The 21860-nt window shown below is 44.1% G+C and overlaps 1 protein-coding gene across 1 annotated transcript in view; it reads left to right on the top strand.

Annotated features, from left to right (window-relative positions):
* The first annotated feature begins 4273 nt into the window (after positions 1–4273).
* STAC (SH3 and cysteine rich domain) overlaps positions 4274–21860 on the top strand; it is a 118378-nt gene continuing 100791 nt past the window's right edge. The window contains exon 1 of the mRNA XM_038390974.2: positions 4274–5026. Coding sequence (XP_038246902.1) covers positions 4910–5026 — 117 coding nt within the window. The 5' untranslated portion in view covers positions 4274–4909. The remainder of the gene's footprint in view (positions 5027–21860) is intronic.

Here is a 21860-nt window from a genome sequence, read left to right as displayed (position 1 = left end):
TGTACTGAGCTCAGACTTAGGCTCGGCCTACATTTAAAAGCTAAGATGACATTGTTACATCACTCAGGGATGTTAAAAATCCACACCCGGGACCACAATAGGTATGCTGACCTCATCCCCGGTGCAGCTGCAGCGCTGTTGATGGAAGAATGCTTCTGTCGCCATAACTACTGTCATTTGAGGAGGTAGTGTTCCTACACCCACAGAAATACCCCTTCCATCAGCGTGCGCTGCATCTACACCAGGAGCTTATGCTGGCATAGCTACGGCAATGCAGCTCTGCCGATAGAGTCTCCATAGTGTAGATATACCCTTAGTGCAGCCGAAGGAAATAGGAAGAAATGTTCCTCTAAAGTTTGATGTACACTGCATCAAAAAAATCCTGCAGCAGCAAGTTTCTAAGCTCAGGTCAACTGACTCAGGCTCGTGTGGCTGCACTACAGGGCTAAAAGTAGTGGTGCAAATGTTCCTGCTGGGGATGGAGCCCAGACTCTGAAACCCAGTGAGCCTGAGCTCCAGCCAGCACATCTACAGTGCTATTTTTAGCCTCGTAGCACAAGCCCAAGTCAATTGACCTGGGCTCTGAGACTCACTGCTATAGGATTCTTTTTGTTGGCAGCGTAGACATATCCTGTGCAACCATTTCACTCCTCCATTCTTGGACTGGCTGGGAGCTGAAACAGCCCAGGTGTAGTTTAGAACAATCTTTGTGCTGCTCCAAACTATGCCAGTTGCAGTAGTCCTTCAGGAAGCATTTTGCCAGCCAGGGTTCAGTGGATCACAGTGCACTGCCCCTCTGTGCTCCCGATCTCTGTCCCTAATTCCCCCCGTATGTGGAGGGAGGAGCAGATGTCATGTATGCTGGCTTTTCATCACCTCAGGATCCCCCTGTCAGGGGAATTCTCGGCTGTGACTTTACAGCTGCTTCATGCAGCTAAGCAGCCACAGTTAAGGGTTCAAACTCTTACATTTATTCATTAAAATTCCTTTCCCTGCTCCAAAATATATACTCATCTTTTCATTAGAAAAGCTGCTTCATTGCCTTTCATTTAGTGCCATACTGTAGTACCTCGCATATCAGGCAAGAACCTTCACCCAGAGAATGATCAGCATCAATCACAGAGCCAACTTTTTCAAGAATGACTGGGAAAGAAAGCATTTGTAGGTTTATTTAATGTGATCTCTCTGTTTTATTATACTTGATATTTGATTTTTGATAAATCACTGTTGATGGGGGGAGGGGAGAGGCATTTTTAAGATTTGAGCTTTGAGTCATCTTTCCCAGGCTAATTGTCAAGTAACTGGCAGATCAATCATGGCTGACAAGTGAGTAATTGGGAGAAGAAAGGGAGTGCAGCAGGTGTCGGTACTAATTTGGTTAAACAAAAAGAATTGAGTACTGATTGTGGTAGGAGAGTCACTTTTACATTCATGACATTACATACAGAATGTGTGCATGATTTTACAATACTTGGAGCATTAAGTATTACTCTGCCTCTTAAAAGAATCTCATGTTTATTTTAGAGAGGAGTGGCAAAAATTTGTATACAAGACTTGTTTGAGCTCCCTAACCATTAACAGAACACAGGTACAGGCTTCAAACTGATAAGTATGGGCTGGAAATACTCCTGGGAGGGGTTCTGTGAGGAGAAAAATTGCTCTGTTGGGCTCGGGCATGCACCCTCTGTGGAATGACTCAATGTGGTGCCCCCAAACTGCCTGGAATCTAAAGGAGACCAGGGCCACCCACAGAGAGGCCAATGTGTCTTCACCAACATCTCCCTGGAAGGATCTCCCATGCCCACAGCTGACCTGAGTCCCCTGAACAGAGGGGACCTTCAGTTTGCTTTGTAGTTGTACCTGTGATGGTCCCAGGATAACAGAGAGACAAGGTGGTTGAGGTAAGTTCTTGCATTGAACCAACTTCAGTTGGTGAGAGAGAGACAAGCTTTGGAGCTTACATAGAGCTCTTCTTCGGGTCTGGATCTAGGTTACCTTTATTTTTAAACTTGTCTCCACAGGGCTAGAAGGAGAGACAATGACTCTGTCCTCAATCTGACCAGTTCTTGCCTAATAGGTCCTGCTATTGGCCCATTCAGGTACTCTCTGAAGGGATGGTGCCATGGAACACCAGACCCTCATATTCCATGCAGGAGGGATGAGGTCAAAAGATATATCTGGTTCAAGACTAAGCTTGATAAATTTATGGAAGGGATGATATGATGGGATAGCCTAATTTTGGCAATTAATTGATCTTCAACTATTAGCAGTAGATATGCCCAATGGCCTGTGATGGGGATGTTAGATGGAGTGGGATCTTAGTTACTACAGATAATTCTTTCCTGGGTGGCTGGCTGGTGAGTTTTGCCCACATGCTCAGGGTTTAGCTGATTGCCATATTTGGGGTCAGGAAGGAATTTTTCTCCAGGGCAGATTGGCAGAGACCCTGGAGGTTTTTCGCCTTCCTCTGTAGCATAGGGCACAGGTCACTTGCTGGAGGATTCTCTGCACCTTGAAGTCTTTAAATCACAATTTGAGGACTTCAATAGCTCAGACATAGATTAGAGGTTTGTTACAGGAGTGGGTGGGTGAGATTCTGTGGCCTGTGTTGTGCAGGAGGGCAGACTAGATGAGCATAATGATCCCTTCTGACCTTAAAGTCTATGATTCTATTGCTCCACACATGGATGGAGGGCCCCAAAGCTCAGAGAGGCACAATCTAGGACTCTGCTTGAATTTTTCATAATACAGAATTTGAAATTTGCTTCCCTGCCAAATCCACTGCTGTGAGTTCTGTGCTCCCCCCCGACTCCCCACCCTGCGCCATCTTAGCTTCATTGCAGCCCTTACACGAGTGACCAAAGTGCATTTTTATGGCTGTAATGGTATTAACTACAACAGGACAAACAAAGAATTGTGTTTGCAGGTACAGTTCTGCTCCAAAGGGACTGAACAAAGATCATCCATAGAGTCCATGTTGATTGGCTGGTAATGATTTTGATATCCAAGATGCTCCATTTAAAGGTAAAAAGCTCTTTTTTTCTTTTCTGAGAGCCCTGAAAATTTACCTGGGGATTCAAAGTAAGGTTGTGGCTTTTTTTCCTGTTCCCTGCATCATTACAAAGAATAAGAAGTCTGCAGGCCTAATTCTGCACTCCCTTAGACCCGTACAACCCCATTGTCTTCATATTCCACCTTCATTTACACCTGTGGAAACCACCAGGGAATTACCTGGAACAGTATATGGCCCTGCAACAGAACCTTAGTTAACAATCCTGTAGCTGAGGCCTGGGCCACCACAGAATCCAGTTCACTCTCCCATAGTGACAGGGAGTGAAAAGCAGTCAAAATGTATCTGTGTCTCTAAGCCCAGCAGATCTACTTCTGACTATAGCAGGGTAGCAAATCTGCCAAGTAAGAAATTGCCATTCTTGACACTTTTACCAGCTGCCACTTTTTAGGGTAGAAACACAGATTAAAGGAGAAACTACTTTTCAAAGTATGTTTTTAATATTTAAGGGTCAGATGCTCCCCTCTAATTGAAGGGGCTCACCCCACAACATGGTAAGCCTGTCTGCTAGGAGCCAAGCACTCTCGAACCCTATTGACTGTAAGGCACTTAGCCCTTAAATCAGTGTGGAAAGGAGGTGAGACGTGCCACGATAATGCTGGATGAATACAAGCAAAAATGCCCCATTGAATCCCCTTTAAAGAACATGCTGTACACTCAGCCGTGTGTATAAGGGCACAGAGGATGAAACCACGAGTAAGTAGCTTTGTAAATGTACTGAGCCAAATCCCCAGCAGGTGTAAATCAGAAAGGCAATGGAGCGACACTTTTTTTTTTTACACACCCTGAGGATCTGATCCACTAAGGGAAAGTCCCCAGCACTGGCTTATCCCCCAAAGGGTCCTGGTGTGACAACACCATTCTCAGCTGTGTGGAGAGACATTTCCCATTGCTTCACTGGACACCACCATTTAGTTACTCAACTAGTAGGAATTGTGCAGCTCATGGATGCTTCATTTGACCTTTCAACAGCCGCTGCAATGCTTGATTCCATGTGCCTCAATCAGGGCAATGCTGTTTTGCCTGCATTTTCTATTCACCCAGGGGCATGTGATACCAGGGAGGGTTTTCTGTGTGCCTGTCATGTTCCCTTTTAGCAAGAAGTTTGGGAGGAAGCTTCCTGCTCTAAAAGTGCCAGCTTCCTTTGATTTGTAATGTCCCTATTTGGTGGGGATGTTTTCCTCTTTGTTTCTGGAATCCCCCTAATGCACACTCCACACCATACAATTTACAAGAACATAAATGAGCAGCTGTACTTCTTCAAACGGTGCCATGCTCCCGTATCTTGAGCCTTACTAAAAGGTAAAACAGCTCCTCCAAGCTTCGTGTGCAGTTGCGTATGTGTGTGAGTGCATTACTTTCTTTCACTACTATAACAGCACATGCTCCTGCAAAGCTGTTCAAGGCATTAGAAATACAACTCCTCCCTCCAGTGCCCCATGTGTGTGAGCAGCTCAGGCTTTCTGCTTCAGCTCACTCCCATTTGATCACTGGGCTGACAGTCACGACTCTCTGTTCTACACCTCCAGGCTTCATTCTGAGGAAAGAAGGAGCAAGAAAAACACAGAAGCAGACACACAACTGACCCACAGAGCCATCAATAACTTACTTCCCTTGCAGCAGAACTACAGAGGGGAAGGGGGCAGGGGGGGAGTGAGGGAGGAAGAGGAGAAGAAAAAGAAAATCCAGAGAATTCTAGCATTCAAATATAGTCAAACTGAGAATGAGAGGCGTGTGTTTGTGCTGCAGGAAGGAGAAGAAAGAACAAATTAAATAAACAAAAGCAGGAGAGGACTGGAGCTCTCTTCCCAATAGCAACGGTATTATTTTAGAGGTAAAATGATTCCACCAAGCAACACTACTGAAGTCAGTGTGGATAATGTGGAGAAAGAGAATGAACTGGAGAACACAGATCAACCCCCCTCTCCAGCATCTACTACCAGCCAGGAATCGAAGGTATTTAATCCATTTGGTATTTAAAAAAAAAAATAGGCAGATTTTACTCTGTGCTGGAGGTATATTTTTGTAAATTGAAATTCTGGACGAGGATTAAAAATAGTGATGTATTATTATTGTGGCTTGTAATGTTCTAACCGTATTATATGTTTATAATGGCCAGACTTCAGAACTCTTGCCATTCATTGGGGTGACCCTAGAGTTTGAATTAAGGGGGAGAAATGGTTTTGAGATTTATTTTTCTTAAGGGGGAGGGGGAATCAATCCCTTTCAATAGACATTTTAATACTTGGTGTGAGAATAGGTCCAAGGTTTTCACTTGTTCGTGGCTGGAATAACTGAATGTGTTGTAGGTTCAGGAAACAGTTGTGGGTTATTTTCTGACAGATGCTTCTGTGAACTTGGGCATTCCCTTTTAAACACATCAGTATTTGAAATAGAGCCTCAATGGTCATTTTGGTGCAAGAATTCTGACCCACTCTCTATAAGAGATGGTTTTCTTCCCCCAATCCATTTTAATTATCTGGCTCAAATTACCTTGCTCAAAAAAACAGCCACTCATCTCTAATTTCTGTGCTCTTAAATGTTTCATGGATTTACTTGCGAAAAGTTTCTGGGTCAACCTGTGTATAATTAGGAAGAGAAAAGTATATGAAACAAAGCAGATTTCCAAAATAATGGTGCTCTTCTGTTTACTGGACAATCTCACAATTTATTTTTTATTGGCATTGCAGTTGTGCCTGGGAGCATCAGGCATGGCCCATGGCCTCATTGTGCTAGGCACAGTACAAAAACAGAACAAAAAGATGGTCTCTGACCCTAACTGCTTATGTCTGGATAGATATTTAGAAACCACAAGACCTAATGGTAGTTTAGCCCAAGGTGGGCAAACTTTTTGGCCCGAGGGCCACATCTGGGTTTGGAAATTGTATGGTGGGCCATGAATGCTCATGAAATTGGAGGTTGGGTATGGGAAGGGGTGAGGGCTCTGGCTGGGGGTGCGGGCTCTGGGGTGGAGCCAGAAATGAGGAGTTCAGGTGCAGGAGGGGGCTCCGGGCTTGGCCAGAGGGTTGGGGTGTGGAGGGGGGTGAGACACCAGCTAGGGGTGTGGGCTCTGGGGTGGGGGTGAGAATGGGAATGAGGGGTTGGGGGTGCAGGAGGGTGCTCTGGGCTGGGACCGAGCAGTTCAGAGGGAAGAGGGGGGATCAGGGCTGGTGCAGAGTGTTGGGGTGCAGGAGGGGGTCAGGCTCCGGTTGGTACTTACCTCAAGCAGTGCCATATCCCCCTTCCAGCTCCTATGTGGAGGTGCATCCTGGCAGCTCCCATTGGCTGCAGTTTCTGGAGCCCCCTGGAGCATGTGGAGCCCCCTGGCTGCCCCTATGTGTAAGAGCTGGAGGGGGGACATGCTGGTGCTTCCAGAAGCCACGTGGAGCCACAGCACATGCAGATCAGGGCAAGCCCCCGACCCCGCTCCCCGGCGGGACTGCCGGAGCAGGTCAAGCCCTGGACCCAGCTCCCCAGCGGGAGCTCAAGGGCCCGATTAAAACATCTGAAGGGCCGGATGCAGCCCCTGGGCCGTCTTTTGCCCACCCCTGGTTTAGCTGATAAGGGGCACATTGTATTTGGATTTAAGTCAAACGGCTGCTTTAGCCCACAGTATACATATATTCTAGTATTCCACAATAATGATATAAAGCAGTATAGTGACAGTATAGTAAGCCACAGTACTTTCACGGATGCCGGCTTTCTCCAGGCCCGAGGGAAGCTCAACCCGCTGCTCTGCACCAGGCTGCGCCCCCACCCCACCCCAGCCCCGCCTCTTCCTGCCCATATTCCACCCCCATCCCATCCCACCCCAGCCCCACCTATTCCCAACCAGTTCCACCCCCTCCCCTGAGCGTTCCTCCTCCCTGCTGCTCCCCCTCCCTCCCAGTGCCTACTTCACGCTGCGGGAGCTCAAGGGCTGGATTAAAACATCTGAAGGGCCAGGCGGGAGGCACTGGGAGGGAGAGGGAGAAGTTGATTGGTGGGGCCACTGGTGGATGGGAGGTGCCAGGGGGCTGGCTGCTGATGGGTGCTAAACACCCAACATATTTTTCCATCAGTGCACCCAGAAAGTCAGCATCTATGCTTTGGGCCATGCTGAGAGTGTTCTTTGGTACCACAAGGAAGAGAATTAGAGAATTCTCTAAATAAAGGCACACCTTTATCTTTAAAAGAAAAAGCCCTGCACCATCAATATTCTGCAATAATGATCCAATACTATTGTGAACTGTACGGCTGTGGGACATCACTGTAGAACACAGAAGCATTTTTAAAGGAGATGAAAAAAGACAGTTATTCGCTGAGGGCCCAGCTCCACCAGGATCTACCTGGTAGGTATTGAGCAACCTTGTCTCCCACAGAAGTCCATGGGATTTGAAAGTGCCTCACAGGAGACACTCAGCACTCTACCCCATGTACAGATGAGGTGCATGAAGATGTGTGCTGGGCCATGGCTCCTTGGTGCTGTATGATACTGTCCTCAGGCAGGGCAAGCAAAAAGTTATAAAGCTTTAGGTTCTGTTCATCTAATCAGACTTAGCTACTACTGTGTGCATGAGGCGCTTCTTGGATGAGTAAAAAATGCTTTCTGCACAACAAAAATGGACTAATTATGATCCTAAAATCAGATCAAGCAAAATATTACCTATAGAATTACTCTTCTCCTGGTCATACATCCATACTATTCCCAGTAATGCCAATGGGAGTTAGGCTCATCTGGCAAGAGGCCATGATACTGCTAAATGACTTTTAGTCAAACAATAATCATTAGCTTTGCCAGTCTCACACCATACTTGAACAAGCAAAAGGCCTGGATGTCTGTGAAGTTTTTATCTGTCAATACAGTTATTTGCATATAAAGACTTTAACACATGTAATGTGTATATTTATGTTTTGAGTATTTATTTTATATGTGATCAGAAGGGACATTGTATTCTCCAATGTACAGGAAAAAATCACTTTAAAAATGAACAGGGAGCTCTTCAGCAGTATAAACACTTCTGAGGAATAAAGACTCATGGGGCTGTATTTCAGAAAGCAGGCTTGAAATGTGCATACACAAACTGTTCTATTCAAAAAGATGACAGCCAAGCAATACTGCAGTACCTAACTAGCATGTTTTGAGATGCACAATTTCAGGCTACCAGAAAAGCAGCTGAAATTTGGAGGGCTCTAGCAGGCAGGAAGTGAATGGTTGGTGAAAATCTAACTTTGTTGCCATGCAGATTTGTGCAAGTGTCTTCAAAGATGTTTATCAGGCATTTCTAATGGGACAGCCTCTCATACTTGAATCACATTTCTTATATGGAAGTATATCCCAATCAACAGTAAACTGCAATGCCATGTACAAGTATCAAGTAATCCTCACAAACCCTGCATTGACTGGGTAAGTATTGTGAACTCCATTTTACAGATGAGGAAACTGATACATAGAAAGGGTAAGTACAAGATTCTGATACCCTTACTCATACTGATTAGCACCTTAATGATTGGTTTCAATGCAACTGCTCACAGAGTAAGGTACAATTCAGCATGGGTAAGTGTACTTGAATTGAACCCTAAATGATGTGTTCAAGGACACACAGCTGAAGATGCACTCACATGAGGTCTAAATGTGGCCCAGAAAATTCAGGAGAATCTAACTCCCAGCACCACACTATGGCCATGTCTACACTATGGGGACTATACAGGCATAGCTAGGCATCATAGCTAGGCCAGCATAACCCCATAGAGCAGATGCAGTCTACACCGATGGACAGGGTTTTTCTGTTAGTATAAGAACACCACCATCATGAGCAATAGCTAGGTCAACGCAAAAATTCTTCCATTGATTTTGCTGCATCTACACCTGTTGGATCCATTGACCATTTACACCTGCTGGATTTTTCACACACCCCTAAGCAGCGTAACTACGTCAATCTAAATTTTAAGTGTAGATCAGGCCTCATTCCTCTAACCATGCTGTCAATGATCCTTTATGCTTTGGGTCATTGCATTGGAATACACAAAATATTGTATAGCCCCTAATATAAAGCAACAAACGTGCTTAGAACATATGACTTTATGTTAAGGAATTCCCTAATATGTTTGCTTTACTCTACATAAACACAAGTTTTCAGATTATCTGCCCTTAATTTAATGTATGAGCCTGAGGGAACAGTATACTGTAGATATTGTTGTTTCAGATATGTATTCAAAGGGCAACAAATATAACTAGGCCTGCTTGTAACAGAATATAAATTCCTGCTATGTTCAAAAGTCTGCAGCTTAAATGGTTAGGAATACTGTGATGATTATAGTAATTTATTGGGTATTACAAGCATTTATTTGCAAAAAGAAAAGGAGGACTTGTGGCACCTTAGAGACTAACAAATTTATTTGAGCATAAGGTTGTATCCGATGAAGTGAGCTGTAGCTCACTAAAGCTTATGCTCAAATAAATTTGTTAGTCTCTAAGGTGCCACAAGTACTCCTTTTCTTTTTGCGAATATAGACTAACACGCTGCTACTCTGAAACCAAGCATTTATTTGGCACCTAAGTACAATGGAAATGGGTGCGTTAGATATATAATAAGAACTACCTTATGTGGGTTCAAAATTAATAATTATTTGTAATAATTATAAATTATACTATGTACATATGTTTCTAAATGATGGCTCCTGTGTATTTGACCCCGCAGATCTAGTGAGACAGAAAAGGCCAGTTTTGTAGGGTCCTCGGTTCCGCACCTAAAAAAAAGGAAGGAATTGACTAATGTATTCCGTAAGAGAATTTATTTCTCTGGGATCTTGTCACTTGCAGGGGTACTGAAACAATTTGTATAGTGGGGGTGCTTAGAGCCATTTAACTGAACTGTAAACCCTGCATATGGTGGAAACCACTTCAAGACGGGGTGCGGCAGCACTCGAAGCACCTCTAGTTCCAGCACCTATAGTTACGTGTGCCATTTAGGCCCTTTTGGATAAATCCTATAGAAGGTAATAGAAAATTATAACATTTCAATTTTTGCACCGTTATTGAATTTAATAAAGAATTCTAATCCCTGCTATAATGCTTGATAGGATGATTAAAAAGCCCAGGAGAAGGAGATAATTCTTCATTAAATGCTATAGATTTTTTAGAGTTATTGGTATAGACACTGATTAATTCTGTCCCTATTGAATTCAGTGGAACTTTCCTAACTGAGCCCACATCTTGACTTCTTCTATAATTAGTCAAGTTTGATTAGTGTTGGGTTTAATAATTTGGGACAAATCTTCAGAGACATCAGACCAGAACGACTTAAATATTCTATTTGCATCTTCAAGGCCTAATTTTCTGAGGTGCTGAGCATCTATCGTCCCAATTGAGGTCCATGCGGAGCTCTGGTTGTTCAGTGATCATAATCACCAAGCCACTAGGGTTTGATTTATAGCCATGGTGAGCTGGCTTCTATTGAAACTGCCATACAGAAGTTTCTTTCTTACAGGTGTCAATGGTCACCACAGAAAATCAGGCATTCTTTCATAGGCATTCCTGTTTCCATCTACTTTTCTAAAGTACAGGTCTGTATATGAGGGTCACACACCATTAAATGTGCTCCGTAGCTGAAATATTTGCATAACAATCCAAAATTGACTTGCACATTGAACTGCTGGCACTGTGGAGATCTACTGCGTAGCCAGTGACTAGCTCACAGGTAAATAAAGACAAACCTCTCCTAGGTTAGTGACAGCAATTAAAGATACACAGCACATTTATGCACTCTCTATGTATCAGCATAACTGACAGGTAATGGAAGATACTAAAAATCTACCTTTTTTAGTATAATGAATCTTCCAGAGAGGGATCTGGTCTTCATACCTGTAGCAATCTACGGTAGCAATCCAGAAGTTTGAACCCACTACCTACCATGCTGTGGGCCACATACAAGTAATAATATGATTAAATAATGTTTCTAAACAAATAATGTTTCTAAACAAAGATGTCAGTAGCAAATTCTGAGCTGACTGAAATGGCTTGCAACCTTATTGATGTTAATAGGATTACGCATGGTTTAATCTTGCAGTGGTCTACAGTGTTTAATGGAGATCTCTCCTGCATAAAGAGTTAATACTTCATGAAGCTTCATAGATGAGGGATAGGTTACTGGTCAATGAATATTTTAAAAGGGCAGGTAATATAGCATGCAGTTATTGTTTCCCCCTCCACACTACTGAATAAATATCCAATATGCAAACTGCTACTATGATTATCTTCAAGGAAATAGAAAAAACAACTTAAAAAGGAAACCTCAGGGGGAAAAAAGGCATTTCCTGTTCTTCCCCACAGGTGCTTTACATGCCACTTCATAACATGGTGAGTACATATTGTGAAGGAAATAAAGTTGGTAGTTCTAAGGAGAAGAAAATGAGCTAAGGTACTGGGCTAACACATTTATTTGGGGGAGTATTTTAATAAAAGTATACAGAAGAAATTTTAATTTCAGGTAAGGTAGTGGTTTTCTATTTCTATGAATAACTACATTTTTTGTTTCCCTCTACTGATATACATAAATAGATATATTTTTCTTTTGTCTTTATCCTTTTCTTTCTTACCTCTCACCTATATACCTGCTGACCAAATATTCAGGGACTGCATTATTTTCTCTCTATATAATTAGGTTTGTGGTCCTTCTGGGACTCTAGCCTGGTGTGAAAAAAATCTCAGTGCCAGCAATAAAAACAGATTTGCCTAAAGAGAAGCAATATTTTACTGAAACAAAATAAGCAGTTTTTGCAGGTAGAAAGCTATCGTTTTTTCATGTGAATGCTCATAAAGCAAAATTTGGTTGGTTTGCCCAAATGTACTTCAGATGTAGGACCATGTTTTCAGCTATGGGTGTCTGAGCTGGGCTCACTTGATTTGTGAGTGCATCTACCCCATGCACAAAACTTGTGTATGCACATACAAATGGGCATTCATGCAAAATGGGCAATAGTGCACATACCTAACCAGCCATTTGGGGCATGGAATTACCCATTTCATGCCTTTGAAAGTCCATTTCCAATTGATGCATGAGTCGATTTTTTAGTTGTGGCATCACAGATATCCAACTTTGAAAATGACGCTCTGCAGTGACTGACTGGAATAAACTCTGGGCCTCATTTTCCTTTTACACTGGCATGTATCACGAGTGACTCCACCGAGCCTCAATACTTGTAATAGGAGACCAAGGACCCTTGGCTCAGCTCAGAAAACCTCCAATCCATATCTGTGATGAATCTAAAATGAAGTTCTTGTGATGTTGGCATTGAGCGTTCAGACACTGTAAACAGTTTGCAAATCTGTTTAGAGAAATGAAGCTATTGTGTCTAAATTCATGTGCAATCATTCCCCCTGTTTAGGCTGCAAAGTTTTCTTATTGTGTACAAGTCATTTCACAGTTGATCTGCTTTTTAACCAACTATAGTACCATGCCAGAACTTATCAAATTGAATTCCTATCATTTAGGCTTTTGTCATTGATCAGTCATATTGTACTTGTTTCATTAACAATTGTAATAATGGGGCTGTTTCCCAGCCAGGGGAACTTGACTCCCCAATGGAATTCCTAAGTGAGTCCTGTAGATGAGTGTCGGTGACAGCTCAGTAAGTTTTCTTGATACAGATAAGTTTGTAAATGGCATTTAGAAAAGGAGCATTATTAAAACACCACACATGCACTGCTATATTAATGAGGATCATTTTAGCAATCAACTGTTGTGAATGGAAAGCATAATACAGTTGACCTTCAGTACATGCCAATTAAATTTGGTTCAGATAGGAGCAAAATGCTACACACTTTAGACTTACAAATTCCACATACAGAAAATAATCATTTTTTTCAGCCATCCCTCAGAGTAAGACAAAAAAATATAGGGCTATGGTTCATTGGACAGAGCAAAGGCCAGCAGGTGTACCTATAGCAAATGATGTTGAATAGGGCTTTAGGGCCAGATTCTCATCTCAGTTATTCTAGTCAGACTCCATTCATTTCAGTAGAATTACATGATCTAGCTGAGAGAGAACCTGGTCTTTACTGAGAGAGACTCAGAAATCTAAATTTCATCTGATTTATAATACCCCAGTTTTCAAGGGTTATCCATATCTGGAGTAATAGAAATGGGATGAAATTTAATAGCGCAAAGTACAAGATCATGCACTTAAGAACTAACAACAAATTTTGCTATAAGCAGGTGACTTACCACTTGGAAGCAACAGAGGTAGGGAAAGACCTGGGTGTATTGGTTGATCACAGGATGACTATGAGCTGCCAATGTGATGCAGCCAGGAAAAAGGCTAATGCAGTCCTAGGATGCATTAGGTAAGGTATTTCCAGTAAAGATAAGAACATATTATTACCTTTGTACAAGGTGCTGGTGAGATCTCATCTGGAACACTGCATGCAATTCTGGTCTCCCTGATTTTTTAGGCACTCACCTGGGAGGTGGGAGATCAAGATTGAAGTCCTGACTCTGCCTGATTCAGAGCAGGGACTTGAACCTTAAGTGCAGGGGACTGGACTAGATGACCTCTCAAGGTCCCTTCCAGTTCTATGATTCTGTGATTCTAACATCCTAACTGAACGCCTTAACCAGCAAGCTATAAAGTCAGTCTCTTGCGCTTGGGTATTTTTGTGAAAGGTTGTTGCTTCCTTTCACATCACAATGAAAACAAAGTTTGAAACCCCAGAATTTTTCACAAAACACAACTGTTGTTTTTTGGCCAGCCCTAGTGGAAAGTTCTGTATTGATGACAAAAACAGAAAGAAATATCAACTTATCTAAGGTGCTCAATAAATCCTACAACAGTTTCATGAAATATGGGCATAGACAACGTTTTGGCAGGTACACAGCAGTTAAGTCTATCTTCAGTAGTTAGTCCTAATGACAAATATATTTATTTCTCATAGGTGTTGCATGGGTCTAGATGAACAGTCATTCACTTAATCTCTGCTTTCCAGTCATCTTCTCTCTCCTCTCTGTTCCTCAGCTCACCCAAGTGCTTTCATCACAGAAGCCAGAGCCAGACCTCAGATTTTCTGTACATACAAAATGTCCAGGGTCAAGCCTAGTCAAGTTAAAAGTTGCCTATAAAGAAAATGGATGATAATCCTTTAGCATAGGAGAGAGCTGTTTATAAGTGCTGCTAGAACTGTGCAGCGCAAGTTATAAGTATTGCTGAAGTAAAGCAAACTCCAGAGGCTTGACCCTCCATTTCCTCTATAAATGAGTCATGACTACTTTTCTTTTTTTTTTTTAAACAAAAAAGGCATTGCTGCTGCTCCTCTATGGCCTGCTGTGTGCTCCCTTTTATTTGCCCCAAAATGTTAAGCATCACAAAGTGTCCACCGTGTTTGGATGTAAATTTATTTCTCTCTTGGTATAACTTCATGTTGTTTTCTTTTTTGTATTGTACCTTATTGTCACCAGGAAAATGGAACTTTGGCAATCAGGTCATGGAAAATGTTAGGTATGCTAACAAAATGGATCTCTTTCCTCCTCATTTCCTCCTCTTCCTAGCATTTGAGCCTTGGTAGGCAGTAAGTAATGGGAGTGAAGGGGATGTTTCTCCCTTTGAGTTTAAATACACTGCATACCCAGGCATTCATTGCCCCTGCCGGTTCAAGCACAGGAATAAAAAAAACAGATATCAAACCCAAGTCCCCCCAAGGTAGTGCAGAGTGTTACAACTACAGGCCAGGAATCCTTGCACGTTACATGGAATTTATTTATTTAAGTGACTTTCCAAATTCGCAACCCTCATGACAAGCGTTATTTGTATGTTAACAGAATAGGTACAAAGAAAAGGAGACTTGTGGCACCTTAGAGACTAACAAATTTATTTGAGCATAAGCTTTCGTGAGCTACAGCTCACTTCATCGAATGCATGCAGTAGAAAATACAGTGGGGAGATTTATATACACAGAGAACATGAAACAATAGGTGTTACCATACACACTGTAACGAGAGTGATCACTTAAGGTGAGCTATTACCAGCAGGAGAGCGGGGGGGAAGAAACCTTTTGTAGTGATAATCAAGGTGGGCCATTTCCAGCAGTTGACAAGGTCTGAGGAACAGTGGTGGGGGGGGGACTAAACAAGGGGAAATACTTTTACTTTGTGTAATGACACATCCACTCCCAGTCTTTATTCAAGCCTAAGTTAATGGTGTCCAGTTTGCAAATTAATTCCAATTCAGCAGTCTCTCGTTGGAGTCTGGTTTTGAAGTTGTTTTTTTTTGTTTTTTGAAGAATTGCAACTTTTAGGTCTGTAATCGAGTGACCAAAGAGATTGAAGTGTTCTGCGACTGGTTTGTGAATGTTATAATTCTTGACGTCTGATTTGTGTCCATTTATTCTTTTACGTAGAGACTGTCCAGTTTGACCAATGTACATGGCAGAGGGGCATTGCTGGCACATGATTGCATATATCACATTGATAGATGTGCAAGTGAACGAGCCTCTGATAGTGTGGCTGATGTGATTAGGCCCTATGATGGTGTCCCCTGAATAGATATGTGGACAGAGTTGGCAACGGGCTTTGTTGCAAGGATAGGTTCCTGGGTTAGTGGTTCTGTTGTGTGATGTGTGGTTGCTGGTGAGTATTTGCTTCAGGTTGGGGGGCTGTATGTAAGCAAGGACTGGCCTATCTCCCAAGATCTGTGAGAGTGAGGGGTTATCCTTCAGGATAGGCTGTAGATCCTTGGTGATGCATTGGAGAGGTTTTAGTTGGGGCTGAAGGTGATGGCTAGTGGCGTTCTGTTATTTTCTTTGTTGGGCCTGTCCTGTAGTAGGTGACTTCTGGGTACTCTCCTGGCTCTGTCAATCTGTTTCTTCACTTCAGCAGGTGGATATTGTAGGTGTAAGAATGCTTGATAGGTACAGTATGGGCAGTGGCAGTACAAGCTTTCTGATGTACCCCCAAGCTGGCCAGGAGGAACCCCATGTAGTGGGGAGCTGGCTAGTGTAGTTGCTGGGTGGGATTTTCTTTCAGATTTATTGTGTCAGCAAATCCACTAGCAGGTAGCCTATAATTATTACTTTTGCAGTGATTCCCACCTGGTCTAAGTGACACATGGCACAGACCTCTGACAAATTATTATTTAGAGATCAGCAAAGGGGGAATTGATGGCAATAGCTCCACCAGAACTGGTCTAATATAAATAAATGAAGGCCTTTCCACATCAGGAACCAATGGCAAGTTTTTAAAAATGGAACAGTCCCATCCTTCTCAGAGCTGCACTATACCGAGAATGCAGTTTTGGAGACTCAGTCCACAGGAGTTAGCTAGCCCCACAATCCATACAAGACTGTAGAAATTCAGACCTCTTGAAAAAAGAAGGTAATAAAATTAAGCTAATTCTTTCTGGGAATGTAAGCAGTTTATAACAAATATACTCCACCAAAAGCAATAACCATGGGAGCACATAGTTTATTCTCCACCAACAACTGCTGAGCCCCTGAAAAGATCCCCTTCCCCCAAGTTATCCTATCTCGTGGTCAATAAAATTGGTAGCCTCCCCAGTTATGAAAAGGAAGACTACAGTTAAGAAATAATTGACCCAACACAAAGTAATAAACATTGCACTTGTTGACCAGTATAATAGCCATCATTTGACTCCCAAGAGCAGTTGGCACAGATCTTTTTATGGATCTATGCCACTTTATCCCAGCAGAGAATTTAGCTCTATGACCATATTGTGTTAAGCTCAGAAAAGTGCCATCTCAGCTTCATAACCAACCTGAGACTCTGGCACAAGCCCTGCTACAAACCTAGATTCAGTCTAGGAGAATTTGGGCTTCATTCCAAAACCTTTCGTTTCCTCTCCTCCTCCCACCTTTCTGTTGCCTTTGGGGTTGAAATGCTGGTTGCCTTTTATCCTCCCCTCCAATCTCGTCAGAGGACAGCAGGACCGTGCTCCTTCCTGGTCTACATGATCAGCCTGATTTTTCAAATACTGAGCACACAGCATTGTACTGTCAATGCCTGTGCTGAAGTCATTGGGAGCTACTGGGGGTCAAGCACTCTTGAAGATCAAGCCACTTATTACGGTGCCTAGTTGCGAATGCAGGAACCAGACTTTTGAAGCTATTTCTGCCAGGATAGATAAATGAAATGTAAGGACTGTTGTTCATTTAAATATTCCAACAGGATTTCAGCAGAGCTGGCTGATTAATGGTTAAGGGTCATGGAATAGGAGGAGGGGAGAGTAAGCTCCTTCATAGCAAACAGGAAGAAGAACAGAATCCTCACTCGCATCAAGTTCGTACTCTTTCAGCACCTTGAGGGTCAGGACATAGTTCTGCCCTGACCATGTCTCTCTCTCATTTCTTCCTATGGCTGCCTAGGTTCCTTCTATGCAACCCTCTAGAGCAGGGGTGGGCAAACTACAGCCTGAAGGCCACATCCAGCCCATTAGACCATTTAATTTGGCCCTCAGCTCCTGCCAGGGAGTGGGGGTGGGGGTGGGGGTTTTCCCTTCTCCGGCGCTCCAGCTAGGGAGCAGGGTCATAGGCTTGCCCCGCTCCGCATGGCTCCCAGGAAGCAGCCGGCATGACCCCCTTCCGGCTCCTATGTAGTATGTGGAGGCATGGCCAGGCAGCTCTGCATGCTGCCCCATCCGCAGGCGCCGCCCCCGCAGGTAAGCACTTCCCAGAGCCTGCACCTCTGATCCCCCCCATGCCCCAATCCCCTGTCACAGCCCTGATTTCCCCCCCGCCCTACGAATCCCTCAATCCCAGCCCAGAGCCCCCTCTTGTACCCCAAGCCCCTTATCTCCAGCCCCACCCCAGAGCCCTCACCTCCCCTATGCCCCAACAGCCTGCCACATCCCTGATCCCCCTCTTGCCCTCTTAACCCATTAGTCCCAGCCTGGAGCCCTCTCCTTCACCCCAAACTCCTCATCCTCAACCCCACCCCCGCACGCCAACCCAGAACCCCTTCCCACACCCTGACCTCTTAATTTCTGGCCCCACCCCAGAACCTGTACCCCCAGCCAGAGCTGAGCTCTCACCCCCTCCCAACCCCCACCTCCAATTTCATGAGCATTCATGGGCCGCCATACAATTTCCATACCCCGATGTAGCCCTCAGGCCAAAAAGTTTGCCCACTCCTGCTCTAGAATTTCCTGGGTAAGATCCTCTCCGTATTGAAGTCAATGGGGTTTTGCTATTGATTAATTTCTCACTCATTTATGCACCTCTGACCATGACAGTCTGAGTGCTTGGTACTCCCTCCTTGTCTTCAGGCCCAGCGAAGTGCTCAAGGTTGTGTGTAACTTTAAGGATTTGAGTTGCCCCATTGACTGTGGGATTACTCACATGCTTAAAGTCATGCATGTCCTTAACGGCTTTGCTGGGTCAGGACTCTGGTGCATTGGTTGAGCATCCTATCCTATCCTTACGTGTAACTCACTAACAAACTCAGAATCTCCCCTCTCTGTGAAGTAAAACTCCACATTTTTAACCCTGCAGAGCTGCATGATAATGGACATGGAAGCTGTGAAATGTTTACAGAAAAGCTGTTACTAGTCTAACACTTGGACTATGTCTTCATTGGAGAAAAGCATATGTTTTCTGAGAAATGGCAGCCTGCCCAGGGGTTGAGGATCCCAGTGCTTCTAGACACCCAGGCCAGCTGACTCCCCAGGTTGTCTGACACCAAATGGTGAGCTAGCTGCCCCAAGCTCCACAGAGCCTGGAGAGGCAATAGGTCCAGCAGTCTGGAAGCCTTGGGGTCCTTGGCTCCAGGGCCGTCTGTGTGGTAGGACCCTCCCAGACCCTCAAACCTGAGAAGTCCTGGCACCTGCTGACTGAAATTGACATGAATTTTGTCAGTTTCACCCCTGCTATTCAGTGGTAGGCAGCAAAACTGACAATCCTGTTAATTTCATTCAGCAGCTACTGGGTTCAGAGAGCAAATTTTCTCTCAGAAATATCAGAATTTCCCAAACGAAAAATGTACAGACCTTTCAGTTTAAAGGAAATTTTCTAAAAAATGCTTTTGTTCCAAATCAGAATGAAAACAAATGTTTGAAATATCACAATTGCCCATTAACCAGTTTTGGACAGCTCTACTTAGAATAAACAGCAAAGAGATGGATTAGTGGCCAGAGGGCAAGGGAGGCAGTCAAAGATATATGATAAAATGCAGTCGGGGGATAAGTGAATTTATCAGATATTTCTGTATATATTTACACTGTAAGCTCTTTTGCACAGTGACTGTGCCTTCTTACATATCTATAAAGTGTCAGGATTTATTTTATTATAATAATTCTCTGCCAAGTTAGATTGAAAGCCCCTGTGGGTGGAACATTGGCTATGTTTGTAGAGCACTGAGCTTACTGATGGCCCAACACATATGGGCCAAAATACAGATTTAGATGGAAATTTTCTGCAGTGGATATAGTTTGATGTGGGGAGCCCTAAGATTTGATTTCAGCACTTCTACTCCAAGCTTCTGAACCATTTTGAAGCAGGAAGTGAAAAATATATATCTCCAAGTGACAGACAATTCTAAAATCCGAGACCAGACAGATAGTGAGGAATATGCAATCAGATCGGAAAGGTTTTGAATTGTTTAGGTGACCGTGCATTTGTCAATTATTTGCTAACAAGAAACTAAGGCCTGGTCTACACTACGGGGTTAGGTAGAATTTAGCCATGTTAGGTTGATTAAAAAATGACTGCTCCATTGTGACTGCTCTGGACAGCACTTAGAACTCTGATGTACACAGAAAAAGCCCCAGGAACTTTTGAATTTCATTTCCTGTTTGGTCAGCATGGCGAACTCAGCAGTACAGGTGGCCATGCAGTCTCCCCCAGAATCGTAGAGCATAGAATGTTTCTACGCTCCCCTATCATCTCCAACCCTGAGGTTATCGCAGATTAGAAGGCGAAAAAAACCACATTCGCGATGACATGTTTGCCGAGCTCATGCAGTCCTCCTGCACTGATAGGGCACAGCTTAATGCATGGAGACGTTCAGTGCAGAGGCCGGGAAAGAATTAAGTGAGCATGAAGAGCAGAGGCAAGACGCGAAGCTGAGGCTCATGGGGGAGCAAACGGATATGATGAAGTGTCCATTTGGGGAGCAAACGGACATGATGAAGCATCTGTTGGAGCTGCAGGAAAGCCAACAAGAGCACAGACCCCAGCTGCATCACTGTATAACTGCCTACCCTCCTTCCCATGTCCCATAGCCTCCTCACCCAGACGCCCAAGAACGCAGAGGGGGAGGCTCCGGGCACCCAGCCACTCCACTCCGGAGGATGGCCCAAGCAACAGAAGGCTGTCATTCCAACAGTTTGATTTTTAGTGTGTCTACAATAAGCAATGTGGCCTTGTCCTTCCCTCCTCCCCCACCCCACCTGGGCTACCTTGTCCATTATCTCATTTTTTAAAAATTAATAAAGAAAGAGTGCATGGTTTCAAAACAATAGTTACTTTATATCGGGGGGGGGGGGTTGGCTTACAGGGAATTAAAATCAAAAAAGAGGGCAGGTTTGCATCAAGGAGAAACACACACAACTGTCACACCGAAGCCTGGCCAGTCATGAAACTGGTTTTCAAAGCCTCTCTGATGCACAGCGGACCTTGCTGTGCTCTTCTAATCACCCTGGTGTCTGGCTGCTCAAAATCGGATGCCCAGTGATTTGCGTCAACCTCCCACCCTGCCATAAATGTCTCCCCCTTACTCTCACAGATATTATGGAGCACACAGCAAGCAGCAATAACAATGGGAATGTTGGTTGCACTGAGGTCTGACCAACTGCGCCAGTGAGCTTTTAAATGTCCAAAGGCGCATTCTACCACCATTCTGCACTTGCTCAACCTGCAGTTGAACTGCTCCTTACTACTGTCCAGGCTTCCTGAGGCATGGGAGCAAGGGGTAGGCTGGGGTAGGTGCGACCGCACAGTGCTGCCAGATGGGACAGTAGCCTGAGGCTCGCAGGAGAGGGGAGTTGAAGTGGAAGTGATGGAGCCATTACGCCATGGACGAGGACAGCTAGCAGTCCTACTGCATCGTCTGCTGTGAAAGCACCCAGGAGCTGCTGCTGTGTAGCAATGCCAGCTGCTGCAGGTGCTTCTGTGTTGAATGCTTGGAGTTCCCGGTAGGGCACGGTACCTCGGCCAAGGCAAAAGAGCAAGAGCCCTGGAGCTGTTACATGTGTCACCCACAGAAGTGCTATGGGGTGTTACAGCGCCGACCGGACTGGAATGTACAGCTGCAAGATTTCTTCACCAATGACAAAGGACAGGAATATGATGCACCTAAAATCTAAAACAGCCTTCACATTTTCCAGAGTCACTACCCTTGATAACAAAACATCAATGATTGTATTGGCTACTTGGATCACAGCAGCCTCCTCAGAGACTTGCCCACAACAGCAGCGGTGACGGTGAGCTGAGCGGGCTCCATGCTTGGTATGGTGTCTGCATGGGTAACCCAGGAAAAAAGGCGCAAAACGATTGTCTGCCATTGCTTTCAGGGGCGACTGATGACACCCGTGACAATGTTTTTGCCCCATCAGGCATTGGGAGCTTAACTCTGAATTTTAAGGGGCGGCGGAGACTGCAGGAACTGTGGGATAACTACCCACAGTGCACCGCTCCATAATTTGATGCTAGCCATGGTAGTGAGGACGCACTCCACTGACTTAATGCACTTAGTATGGACATATGCAAATGACTGTATGAAATCAAATTCTAAAAATTGACTTCTATAGAATCAACCTAATTTCGTAGTGTCGATACACCCGCTAGAGAACGTGTACTAAATAGAACAAT

The sequence above is a fragment of the Dermochelys coriacea genome, chromosome 2 (assembly GCF_009764565.3).
Source record: "Dermochelys coriacea isolate rDerCor1 chromosome 2, rDerCor1.pri.v4, whole genome shotgun sequence".
In the NCBI taxonomy this organism is placed as follows: domain Eukaryota; kingdom Metazoa; phylum Chordata; order Testudines; family Dermochelyidae; genus Dermochelys; species Dermochelys coriacea.
Note: the sequence above shows the minus strand (reverse complement) of the source record. Positions and strands in the feature narration are given on the sequence as shown.